This window comes from Pleurodeles waltl, chromosome 5, assembly GCF_031143425.1.
Source record: "Pleurodeles waltl isolate 20211129_DDA chromosome 5, aPleWal1.hap1.20221129, whole genome shotgun sequence".
Classification (NCBI taxonomy): Eukaryota; Metazoa; Chordata; class Amphibia; order Caudata; family Salamandridae; genus Pleurodeles; species Pleurodeles waltl.
Window position 1 is genome coordinate 1,511,718,628 of NC_090444.1, and position 13,719 is coordinate 1,511,732,346.

Genomic DNA, 13,719 nt, shown 5'->3' on the forward strand with positions numbered 1-13,719 from the left:
GGTTCTAGGATTGTGACTGCTTGCAGCTCGCCAACCCTGTGGAGTGACATGATCGCTATTAGGAACGCTTCCTTTGTGGTTAAAAACTTCAATTCTGTCTTGTGCATTGGTTCAAATAGTTCTGTCATGAAGGTGCCCAAACTTTAAGTATTCAGGAGACACTGCTAGGTTGAGTGAAACTGATTATGGGAGACACTCCTCCCCATTCTGCATAATTAATAGATCTTGAGTTCCTTTGACTGGCATGATTTGTCCATTGGACATCTCCAGTAGATCACAATACCATTTCTGTCTGGCCCATTGTGGGGTGATCAGTACGACTGACTGTCCTGGTTGTCTGGCATTGGTTGGAACTCTTGAGATCAGTGGAATTGGTGGGAAGGCATAGGCAAACCTTCCTGACCAGTATATCGACAGGGCATTCACCTGAGACTGGTGGTGTGAAACCTAGACACAAAGATTCAGCATTTAGCGTTTGCAAACAGGTCTGTGCTCGGCATTCTCCACTGTCTGAGCATGCTGTTCAGTACTTCCTGCTTTATCTCCCCCTCATGGAAGGTGTTTTCTTGCCTGCTCAGTCTGTCTGCTTCAGTGTTCTGCTTGCCAAGAAGGTGTTATGTTATCAGGGTAGTGTTCCGTTGGATCACCAACTTCCATATCTGCTGTACTAGTTTTGACAGTGGGAATGACTTTGTTCCTTCTTGCTTGCTGAGATAGAATAGAGTTGCTATGTTGTACATCTGTATAAGCACTGTCCGCCCTTTCAACTGCGCCTCAATAGGCTTCAGTTCTAGGAAGACAGTATTTACATCCAAATAGTTTATGCGTTTCACTGCTCCACAGGGCTCCAGAGACCTCTTATCTTCAGATTCCTCATGTGTGCTCCCAAGCCCTTGTAGGGTGCATCTGTTGTTATTGTCACTGTGGGAGCTCGCAGCTTGAGAGGTCTCCCTATACTAACATTTTATCTCCTTCTGAATCCTTGATGTGGCAACCACTAGACCCTCATAGCTCCATGTGGATTGTGTCTATCTACTACAGAGTCATTCCTGAATGGGTCGCATATGCATTCTTGCATGTAGTAGGAGGGGAATGCATGAGGCCATCGTGCCCAACAGCTTCATGACAGTCCCCACTGTCTGAGACCTTCCCTTCTGGTAAAGGAGAGTTTGTTCAGCCACTGTTGATGCCCACTTGGGGATTGGGTATGCTTGCCCTTTCCTTAAGTCCAATGTTGCTGTCAGGAACACCTTCACACTCTCAGAGAGTGGTGATGACTGTTCTTGGTTTAGGGTAGAAAAAAGGGTTTTTGAAGCGTGTTGAAGACTCTTTGTGGGTCCCTGTGTTTTTGTTTCGAGTTTCCCTTCACCAACCAGTTGTTCAGGTATGGGTAGACATGTATATCCAGTCTTCTCAGGGTTGCTGCCAGGCATTTTGTGAACACTCTTGGTGTGCATTGTATCCCAAAGAGTAGCACTCTGAATTGGTAGTGAACTACTTCCTTGAGGAATCTGAGGTATGTATTGTGCCTCTGATTCATTGGTATATGTAGGTAGCGTTCTTTAGGTCTTAAGTGGCCATATAGTCTCTCCTTCCTAGGAGTGGGATCACCTCCTGAAAGCTGTCATTTTGAAATGTTGTTTATGAACTTGTTTGGGTCCCAGAGGTTGAGGATTTGTCTCAGTGTTAAATCTTGTTTTGGTTACAGGAAGTATGCTGAGTAGATACTGTTGCCTGGTTCACTCTGTGGGACTCTCTCTATGGCTCGTTTTTTTATGAGTTCCTTGGTCAACTCTCACAACTGTGAGAGTTCCTGTTCCATAGCATTTTTTGTCTTTGGGGGAAACAGGAGTCGGTGGTTTGGGAAGTTCTTTGCAGTGACTGTGTCTTAGTATGTTTAAGATCCAATTGTCTGAGGGGACTGACCTACATTCCTGAAGGAATCCTCCTATTCTCCCCCCCTCCTGGTGTTATATGGTGAGGTAGTTGCTCATTCGAGTCAATTGCTTGTACCCCCACCCCAACCCCCATGCGGATTGCCTCTTGCATCTGGGGTCTTCCAGAGGAAGGGCTGCATCACCAGGTGTTGCCAATGCTGCTAAGCAGGCTGCTTTGCAAGTTGTTGGATGAAGTCATGCTGCAAGTGTTGTTGTTGGGTTGCTGTTGAAGGTGCCCCCTCCTGTAGGACACAGAACTGTAAGGCTCCCATGGCCTTTGCCGTTTCATTGTCCTTCTTGATTTGTTTGAGTGCTTTGTCCACATCGGTCCTGAAGGGAGCCTCTCTGTGAATGGCATGTTTAGGACAGTTGCCTGCACTTCAGCCTTAAAGCCGGAGACCCTGAGCCATGCGTGCTTCTTCAGTGTGGTGCTTATGAACATCTTGCTGTATCCACTGCATCCAGAACAGATTTGGGGCAGGAGTTGGGGTTGTTCTTGCTCTCCTGGATGATTGCTCTCACTCTCTTTTGGAACTTATCTGGAAGGTGCTGGTAGTCAGGGTTTTGTTACCTTGTTCTTTTCAGAGTTCCTCAATGCTTTCCTCATGGCTTCTACTCTTTCAACATCAACAATGCTGTGTTCAGTATATGTCTCTCCTCCCTGTGCTGGCTCAGTTTCTTTGTTTTCTTCATTGTCGTTGGAAAGACCCAGGTCCTTCAGGGATTCCTGTGGTTTCTTAGTGCCAGACATGCCACAATGTGCGAGTCGCTACTTCAATCTGGTCTTGAGACTCTTTGATAAGAATTTGGTGAAGGCTTTGAAGTCTTGTGTGATCTGTCGGAAGACCCAGGTTGCAGACTTTGAACGGATGTCTCTACGTGAAGTTGTGGTGGCAGTTTGAACAGAATTTAAAGGGGGTGCTCTCCATATCCCTTATCTGTCCCTCTCCTCTGCATTATCCAGCCACATCTCTTCCAGCAACGGGATCCCCCTTCCTGTTGGGGTCGATGGGACCTCTACTCCTGGGCTTCAATGTTACGCTTCACCTCTGGTGATTTTCGGTGCTCTTATCTTTCTTCTCTAGGGATCTCTGAAGATCTTTTGGTGCGCCTCCGGTGCATTTCCAGACCCAATGGCAAAAAACAATCTAAGGATGGAGGCCATGCAAAGGAAGTCCCCAGTCAGTTGACAAAGGATGACTTACCACTAAATGATGTCCGAAGGCGCGTGCGCACCCACACACACACAAACAACAGAAGTAGGGCAAAATACCATGGATCGGCAGAATAGATGCACAGCATGTGAATACAGAAAAGGATCCATGCTGCAAAACCCTTCTTCCCTTTTGCAGTTCCTGTGTGCCCATCCAGAGGTGTGACATGGTAATGAGCAACCCCTCCTCTGGTCACATCAAACCCGTTTTGTGTGCAGCTCCCTCACCACTGAAAGGAGGAGCATTTTTGGCTGGGGGAACAAAGAAGGAGGCCCGTCTAAAGGTCATCTAACACCTTCCTGTGACAGTTGAGGCCCCTTTGAATTTAAATTCCTGGGCACTGCCCAATGCTCATCCTGTCAGAGGAACAGAAATACCTGCCACACCCAGGCCTTTGTCTCTGCTCTGGGAGCAGTTTTCACATCTTGTTCAGGGTGTGAACAGTCAGAGAGCTGTAGCAGCTGGAGGCTAATGCAAACTAGCTTCCAGAGACTCTAGGTACAGAAAAGGTAACTTTCTAAACTTATATTTTCCTTAATATTTATTACAAATCTGACTTCCCCAGTGAATTGATTTGTAATACATATTACAAAGGCTAGTCCAAGAACGACATTTCTAGATTTTTCCTGTGTGACGACAGCAATATTATTAGATTTAGTAGTACATCCAAGTGCCTAAGGAAGCCAGCCTTGCTACACTGAAATTAGCTTTTAGGTGCTAGACCCTACTTTTAAATACCATGCACCCTGCCTTGTGGACTATAACACTTACATATGAGTGAAATTAATATTTAAAAGGAAGGGTTTGGGCCACTTAGAGAGAATTATTTTGGTAAGTCGACAATGGTAGTCCTGAAACCATGTTTATACTGTCACTGTAGCGGATGGCACAATAGGTGCTGCTGTCCACTAGTGACATTTAATTTGCAGGCCCAGGGTGAATGTTGTAGTATATGGTACCAAGAACTTATAGATAAGTTAAATATGCCACCTAGGAGTATAACCAATTTCGATTCACTGGGGCCTGTGGCCTGAGTCCCAGTGCACAATCATAAAACCAACAGCATCAGACAACAAACAATGGGTGTAACCATGTAAAAAGAGGCACTTTCCTACAGTCAGCTTTTGAGTTTATCCAAGATACCAAACGGCGGGCCAAGGCTAACCTCATGGTGTGCACTTGTTTCACAGGTGTTCTGCAGCAAGTTGTAAGAACCATATTTAGAAATCCCCATGGTCACCAGTTCGCGTTTACATTCAACAAAGAAGCAACCTTCTCCTGATTGCATCAAATATCAAAATTATACATTTTATGTAAATAAACTGAAGAGCAGAGCAATACAATAAATGATCTGTACTATGTGCTGAACCCTTCACTCAGAAGCACATCATGACTAACAGGAAAAAAGCAGAAAAAGGCGGCCATGTCCAATCCAGAGTTTTTTCTACAAATTTCTGTGAGCAGTGATCAATGTAAATGTAACCAGTAACCACACAGGTCAAAGACAATGAGAAAACGAGAGAGTTGCATCATGTTGCAAATGTCATTTAATAATTAGTTGATAATTTTTAAATAGGACAACAACAAATGTCAACAGTTTAGGAAATGACCAAACCACAATTTATAAAGTAAATTCTTTCTGCATGGGAAAGTGAGTTGAAAATTGCAACAAAAAAAAACAAAAAAAAGTCATAGTTGTTACGATAAATGGACAGGTGGTAAAAGCCACCTTCCTAAATAAAACCTGAGTAAATCACAGTATTGTTTTTATCATGCTAAATAACTATTATTGCACAGTTAAAAGCAGCCCTTAAAAAAAGTTAAAAGTACATCCACATCGAAATACCTTCACATTAAACCATTTTATAACAGAATTACATTACTAAGAAAAAAAAGAACAGCTTACATACTCAGACTGAGCTTTTTTATTGGAAATTCCTTTTTTTCTCCAGTGCTCATTCCCGGCTTTGTGCAATGAATTAAAGTCAATGTACTTGCTGGTATTTCTATTGAACTTGGTTCAGTTCCATCGTGTGTATAGTCTGAAGATTGTAAAGAAGCAATACTTCCTACAGATATCTCTTTTACCATGTTTGCTTGTTTGTTTTTCTCTTTAACAGGAGGTGGTGTAAACACCGTTGACTCCAATGTTTTTGAAAAACTGTGCGCTTGAGTTGAACGAGTATTCATATTCGGCACCTTGCTGCTGCTGGGCTGAACCAATGTACAAACTACCTCAGTTCTTTGGGATGTTTTCGTGCTGCTCTTAGAATCATTCGTCATGTAGCTCACAGCTGATGGTTTATCATGTCGTTTACTTTTGGGCAAACCATTTAAAGGTGAGGTAGATTTAGACTGTCCCTTTAAGGTGGGTATCTTTAGTTTGGAGTGAGGAACAACACGAATCTGGAAGGTTCTGGATCTTTTTTTACTCTGGTTGGAAATCACGTCATCACTCTCCTCTGTTGATCTTCTTCTTTTAGTTAAAGCCTGTTGTTTCCTAGCTACCACTGGGGGAGGACTTGGTGATTTACGTGACAGCGCACCCAAAGAAAAGCGATTCAAAATGCTTTTATTTTTCTTTTGTTTAGGAGCAGAAAAAAAGTCCTCATAACTAAATTTTTTGTTTTTGGTGTCTGAGCTCTTCGAGGTCATTGGAGGTGGGGTCAATAATTCCGGTAAAATACACTTTTTCATATTGGATTGGGCCGATGTTAAGGCTGTCGATTTTAAACTAGATGTCGATTTTACATTTCTCACAGGTTTCTTGCCAAATCCGTTAGAGGTTAAACAGTCACGACTTTCCTCATTTGTAAAATGTTCAGAAAAAACCTCGCATGCAGATTTGAAAGCACTACTTATTCTATTCTTTTCCGTTGTGTTCACGTGTGATGGAGTGTCACAGATCGTATTATCGCTTTTCAGTACAACTGGGCTTGAGGACATGCCCTCAGTAGGTACTGCATTACTTGCTGAAGATTCAAACAGCCGTTTCTTTTCTAGGACGGATGGTTCATTTCCTTCTCCGACAAGGCTCGGCCTTCCGAGTGGAAGGGTCCTCTTATCTTTCACTGGGGTGAGCTGGAATGGATCGGGGCTAGGCAAAGGCGGCGAAGTATGCTCCCTATTGAGTTTTAATGCTGATGCACAATTGTCATCTTTATACAAAACCACAGCTTTCATTTTGATGTTTCTTGGTTTTCCGAACAAGTCTTCAAAGCTTGAATTCAATGTTTCACTGATGACATCTTCTGCAATAAAGAGCAGCACAATAACCATAGCTGGCAAAAATGTCATGTCAACATCAAACAAGCATGTTAAAGGGAAGTAAATCCATTCAAATGCTACATTCAATCTTGATAGAAGTTAGGATGAAGTTAAAAATCCTCTGTACTGTCCACGAAGCTATGTTCGTACAATACAAATACCCTTATATAAATATATACGAGGCCTGCAGAGGAAAAAAGACCAGAAAATCTTCAAAAACGAACACAATATGTTGCCCGCAACAGAATTTGCCCATACCAACATAAACCTCATCACCCAACAATGGCACCAAATAACGAAACATGGAGATTGCCTAAAGTTCAGGGTCTCAGGCTGTGGGACATACACAATTTAACCTTGAGGGCAGAGCCAAACAACACTTAGTTCTGGAAAGGAACGAAAACTGAAGGGCTGTGGACAGCTTTTACGTGAGCTTCACCTGGCGCCCACTGTACTACACCTCCTCCCATTGCCCCAACATCCAGAATCGTACTAACCTCTAGAGCTATGAAGCATCGAAAATTAACAACACAGAGCGCTATAAAACTCCAAGAAAAAAGTAAAATATATTATAACTCAACATCAGACTTGTCGACATACGTAAGAAAGAGAAAGGGGGCAAGAAACTGATAATCCAAGCTGTCACAATGTGAAACAGTGACTGCAGACAGTACAGTACACATAAATACACACACAAAACACACCTGAATTTCATAATTACTACATGCCCCCTTATATTCTGTGTTGAGAAAACTGATAACTGGCCCATGAACCCACACAGTGAAGAGACTGAGTCGCCACTGTTTCTGGAACAGAGCCTATAAATAACAAGCATTTGCAATGCAATGGGTCTCGCGTTTGCTCAAGTTAGAGTTTTTAACTTTGTAAATTCCTAATTGGACTTTTCTTGCCACTTAAATTGAAAATGACAAGTAAAACAGTTGACATAAGAGAGACGATTCAAAGTGCCACGGCTGCCATGAGCATCAGCATGAAGGAGAGAGACAAAAGGAAAAAAGTTCGCTCAAAGTCAAACATATCGGCAATCATCCAATTATCTATGTAACAGGGTCGATGGCCAAGGTGATAACACAACTGCCCCAAGGAGGGACAAACATAAAGCATTTACCAATGATAATAAAGGGTTTTTGAAAGGCAAACCAACAAACGAGTGATAGTGATGGGCATGCAGTGGGCGTGGTTATAAGCCCAACGATAGATTAGAACACGTCAGAGAGTTTGCCCACTTGACCTAAAAAAAGAGGCACAGCTGGGATCGAATTCGAGGACTGACCTTCCTGCCTGGTTTATTATTTTCTCTCACTCTCCCTTTCCAATCTTGTGTCTTTTGGAAGCCAGCTTCTGCATTCCCATCAATGTGATCAAGCCTGGAGTCACAACACTGATAAAATAAGTCACTTGTTTTTACCCAGAGGCCCAAGTTATTCGAAATCTGGTCAATTCAATGCCGTTCAACAACCCGAAATAAGAAGTCGTCATGTGTAGCCAAATACCACTTAAGTGGCTTGGATCAAGCAGTGCTCTAGCCCGGGAATCTGTATTGCAAAAAGTGGTGTTCATGAATCATTCCCTCTCTGCTACTATAACATTTGTTCCCATCACGTGCTACACAAGAGCAGATATGTATTTAAAATTCCGTCCTGGCCGCTTAAGAATGAACCGTAAGGTGACTAAACAGTAGTCTATTTATTTGAATTTGGAATTGCTTTTTCATTGTAGGATGTGGACAATTTCCATTAAGCGTTATTTTTCTATTCAAGATGCTGACTGATATTAGAGTGGTGCTAATAAGACAAATACTGTCAGGCATGAAACTAATGTTCATTGCCTGCCCCTCAATTATGGGACCAATTCAAAGGTGAGGGCATATAGTGATCAAAAATGCTATTACTACCTGTTCAAAACTGACAGCACATGGCCAACTCACCCAACAAAGGCAGGCAAACATACCCTCCACCTACGAGCCCCCTATGACAACCTAAAATGCGGGCACAACGGACTTCGTGCCAACAATCTAGATATAGTAATTTGTTTTCCCAACCCTACCCTTGCAAAAGAGGTTCTAATAAACGCTACAACATTTTCCATTACTTCCACAATGTGATACATGTGATAGGAAATTGAGGTTTAATGTAAATGTAACTATTCCACCAAGTAATGAGGGTGAATAGAGAACTGAATGCCGGGGAAAACATTTGTGTAAAAATGCTTTCCCTCGGCCTGTTTATTCACAGTTCATCAGCAAGTAAAAATGTCACTGAAAATAAAAAATGCCCCACATACCAATTTGGCCCGTTTCACCAGACTCTAAAGAGTCAGTTTAGTAGTCAGCAAGGCGTGCTGTATTACAGAGACCAGCAGCACAGATAACAAGACCGATGTGAACGTAACACGATTCACTTGTACCGTAGACAACCAGAGTTCAGCAGGAAATCGAACTATGATGAAACTTTTATGAAGATAGCATTGTAGACAAAAGCAGTTGAAACTCACTCAGTTTTTAAGGTCGATATAGCACAAGTAAAAATACCATTGACAAAATAACATAAAACTTAAGGGGGAGGGTGACCAAGACTGTTGAACAGGATATAGTTTACGAGAAAAACAGCGTGATCGCGCTGCTACAGTTCACTCGTAATGAAACCTATCAGCAAAAGTGCAATTAACTGTGTAACAGGGTCGATAATAAGCAAAGCGCTCGACTTCTGCCAAGCGCGATCACGCTGCGAAAATAGAGAAAAAGTAGTCCACAAACCTGACGGGAAACAGCGAGCCTCGCATGTTTTCTGTACTTGATCGCTGCGCTCGAGGAGGGCCAACCACCGGAAAAGGTATAACGTATGTTTGCCTTCCACTAATGAAAGCAAGCAGATTTTAAAAGGCAAGCCCACGAACCAATGAAAGACACTGACGTGACGTGGACGGGGCTCAGAGCCCTTTTCTAATTCCTAAAGCGTCTCGCTAGCGATACGCATGCGCAAGCACATGAGACGCAGGCTCGACCCTAAAAAGGTTACTTACCTGCAGGAATAGTTTTGCAACTTGAAGAGTTTTCTGGATTCACATGCTGTGTAGTAGTCTGCCATCTACTGGTTGAGTCTGGAATTGTGTATTTTTAATTAATCCTTTTTCTGGAATTGTGTTTTTATTAGTTGTCTTTTTCATGGGAACCATCAATCACCATTTGGGAAAGTCTTCGTAGTGGAAAAACTCTTTCTGCTGTACATGAGGCTCTGGTGTCAAGGGTGGCTCGATGCCGGTCTGTCCTTCCTCGACCACCTGGGCTTCCACTGCTTAGTTGAGAACAGTAATCCCTTCAGAGAATTATCAGTCTTTCTCTCTGAAAAAGTGCTGCCATTTCAGCTTTGAGTTGGCGCTTCTTTGACTTCAAGCATACCTGGTTTGGAGTCAGTTGTAGACGGAGCCTTCCTTTTCAGAGCTGGTGGCTCTCCGGCCTTAGGCTCTTTCTCCTTTGCCCTTTCTCGAGCACCACCTATCCTATTTTGCTGTTCTTGGACTATTTAGTGCTTTGACTTTGATGTTGAGGCAGTTTTTGAGAACTTAGTGTCCTAGCCTTTCTGTTGTCAAATTATCTTCTGCCGCTTTTTCTGTTCGTCCTTCGACACTCTACTCAAGTCATCCAGTCTTTTGACGTTGATCACCCATTCTTTGGTCTCTGGCTCTGTGCCAGCTCGATTTCCTTAATGTTTTCTTCATCGTGATGAACCAGCTGAGCTCCTTAAGGGAGGGCTGGTTCTTTTGTGTGTCAACCATGGCATAGTGTGCATACTGATGTCTCTCTCACATTCAGCAACTTAGATGAAGCACTGCACAGCTCTCACAGCCCACGGAGCTATGTTCTTTTGGAAGGCAGAGGTTGCAGATTTTGTGCATGTCTGTTTGTTTCACTTCAGGCAGAATTTAAAAGGGGAGTTTTTTCCACGCTGACCCACCTCTCCACATTCCCTGAGCACATGCTCTTGGTCCGATGGGTCTTCCCTCAGAGTTAAAATGACCGGTTAGAGTTTCTTGCAGGGTCTGGGTCAGTGTCTTTTTCCAATGTTTTAATCGATTTCCAAAGTTTTAATCGATGATCCATCAAAAGTAAGGTGATTTTTTTAAGAGCTCCTCTATCCTGCTTCTAGACCAAACTGGGTAAAAAAGAAGCTGAACATGATAACCATGTCCAGGAACTTCAGGAGCGGATATTTGACATCACAGAAAGATGGACACATCATCAGATGAGGTTGACAGGGACACCCACGAACAAAGAAAAAAATTGAAAAGTATTTTTCGGACCCAACCACGAGATGGCAGAAAAATGCATAGCAGGTGAATCCAGAAAAGATTCAAGATGTAGAACTATGGTGACTGACCCTGTTTTCATCCTCATATACAGACACACTAGCAAGAAGCTTTATTCATGACTGACTGTTCTGGTAGCTCCTTGGTCTCCCAATGATTATTTGTAGTACTGTTTGAGTAACAATGACAGCAGTGAATAGATAAATATACCAAGTGAAACCTCTGTATTAATGTTCAAAATGGATGGCATTGGGGCGCAAAAGCCAATCTTATTCCTTCCCCCTTGCCTTTTAGATTCTTGGAATGGCTCAAGGAGGCTGAAAGGCACAAGACTAAGGGATAATGATATTGAACACAGTACCAGTGTTGAAACGTAACAAAATGGATACTTACCAGTAGGAGTAGTTTTGCAGCCTGAAGAGTTTTCAGGATTCACATGCTGTGCATTATTCCACCATCTAGTGGTTGGGTCCTGTATTGTTTCTTTCTTCTTTTTTTTATCCCCTCTTGGGCGTCTTCAACCACCATTTGGTGCTTGATCCGTCCCCTGCATGACGTTAGACGGCGCCCCAGAAGTTCCTATGCATGGTAGCCATCTTTAGAATTTTTTCTGTTCTCGTTTTTTTTATTTTTACCACTTTGCTTTTATATACATAAGACCTCTTTCCCACATGTGTGTCCTGTTCTCATTTCCGGGGAGGTGGGTCGCAAATGAATCTAGAAAACTGTTCAGGCTGCAAAACAACTCCTACCGGTGAGTAACCATTTCGTTTTGAGGCATGAAACCTTTTATGGATTCACTTGCTGTGCATTAGATTATGTAGCAGTTTCCCCTTCCATGGGTTGGTTGGGGTGAAATGATGAGCTTGAAAACAGGTGCTATAGTACTTTCTGTCCCACTTGAGCTTCTTTATGCATTTGTATGTCCCCACAATAATGTTATGTTAATGTGCATGGGGATGCCTATATTGCTGCTGCACAGGTAGTGTCTATGGACACATTAGCCATTAATGCTAGTATTGCGCCCTTAGGGCGGAGAGGTAACATTTTGCCACACAATGTGTAGCATGTTTGGATTATCTCCACAATCCATTCTGCAATAGTTTCCTTTGTGAGGAGTGTTGGCATATGAAACAGTTGGTTCCCTTTACAGATCTGTTTGGTCTCCTCTTGGAAGTACATTAGTGCTCTTCTCACATCAAGGGTATGTACTTTAAAGAAGACTAACTGGCAACTGGGTGGTTTGGTTGACGTGGAATTTGCTCACCACCTTAGGTAGTAATTGAGGATTTGTTCTGAGGACTACCTTGTCTTTGTGAATTTGCATGTATGGTTCCTGTATAGTTATCTCTTGAATCTCACTCTTTGTACGACGCAATTGCTATCAGAAAAGCAGTTTTTAATGTGGTAAACTGCAGTTCTGCTTTCTGCATACGTTCAAATGGTTTTGTCATCAACTGCATTAATGGTGTTGAAGCTCCACATTGGAGCTGGTGCTTTTCAAGGGGGGGGAGGATTCTTTTGGATCCCTCCAGGAACCTTTTGATAACAGATGCTGTGAAACAACTTTTACACAAAGTTCCCCTGGTGTAGGCCACAATTACTGCCAAGTTGAACTTGAGAGAAGAGTACTTGATTCCACTGTCCAGCAAGTGTGTCAGATAGGTTATTACTGTTTCCTGTCTAGATATGGTCTCCAAGGTATTCTTCGCTGCACACAATAGGAGGCATCTTCTCCATTTCGATGTGTAGCATTTTCTTCTTGTTGACTTTCTAGCCTCCTTTAGTATTTCCATGGTCATAGGTGGTAGGTTTAGGTGTCTGAATGTTATGCATTCAAGCGCCATGATGTTAGACTGAGTACTGCTGGTTCCAGGTGGAACACTTATTTTCTTTGCATTGTGAGCAGGACCCGCTCCACTTTCATCTTGATCATCTGTCCCTCGGACAGCTTCAGTAGGTTTGAATATCATGTTTGTCTGCCCATGTTGGGCTAGTAGGATGAGATTCGTCCCTGACTGCCTGGCCTTCTCCAGTACTTTTGGTATTAGGGCAGTCGGGGGAAAGGCGTAGGCAAATCTCCCTGACCAGTCTAGTGAATGGGCATTCCTTTCTGACTGGTGGTGTGGAAACCTGGAGGCGAAGGGTTGGCATTTTTTTGTTTTCTGATGGAACAAGTCGATTGCTGGTGCCCCAAATCCTGGAGATTTTTTCTAGACTCTTTTTTATCTCCCATTCATGTGTGCTGCTTTCCTCTCTGCTCAGTCTGTCTGCCGCTATGTTGTCCTTCCCCGGTAGGTGGACTGTTTGTAAGTTGATCCCTTGTGGTATTGCCCATTTCCATATTTTTTGGGGTAGCTTGCTTCGGGTAAAAGACTTTGGGCCTGATTACAACTTTGGAGGTGTTAATCCGTCCCAAAAGTGACGGTAAAGTGACGGATATACCACCAGTCGTATTACGAGTTCCATAGGATATAATGGACTCGTAATACGGCTGGTGGTATATCCGTCACTTTAGGGACGGATTAACACCTCCTCCAAAGTTGTAATCAGGCCCTGTGTGCCTTCTTGTTTGTTCAGGTAGAACATTGTGGTTGTATTATCTGTCTGGATTAGTACGGTTTTCCCTGATACTTGTGTTTGAAAGGCTTTCAGCACTGTCTTCATCTCTCGGAAACAGATGTTTTTATTGCATCTGCCTTGCTCCACTGGCCTCAAATTCTCAAATTGTCTGTGTGTGCTCCCCATCCCTTGTAAGACGCATTTGTTGTGATGGCCACCAATGAAGCTGCCATCTTGAAAGGTCTCCCCTTGGTTATGTCTTTTGGATGCCCATCAATGTATCTCCTTCTGTATTCTCTCCGTTACAGCCACTAGATCCTCCCAACATCCAGTGGCTTGTGACCAGTTGTTGCCCAGCCATTCCTGGAATGGTCGCATGTGGTGTCTCGCATGAGTTATGAGGATGATGCATG

The 13,719-nt window shown here is 43.1% G+C and overlaps 1 protein-coding gene across 2 annotated transcripts in view; it reads right to left on the bottom strand.

Annotated features, from left to right (window-relative positions):
• The window catches only part of MCPH1 (microcephalin 1), a 1,086,437-nt gene that overhangs the window by 967,441 nt on the left and 105,277 nt on the right, over positions 1-13,719 (bottom strand). Inside the window, exon 8 of one of the 2 annotated variants that reach the window (XM_069235811.1) lies at positions 5,062-6,399. In XM_069235811.1, coding sequence (XP_069091912.1) covers positions 5,062-6,399 — 1,338 coding nt within the window. Of the gene's footprint in view, positions 1-5,061; positions 6,403-13,719 lie in introns of both variants that reach the window. The other variant, XM_069235810.1, reaches the window with a different exon arrangement.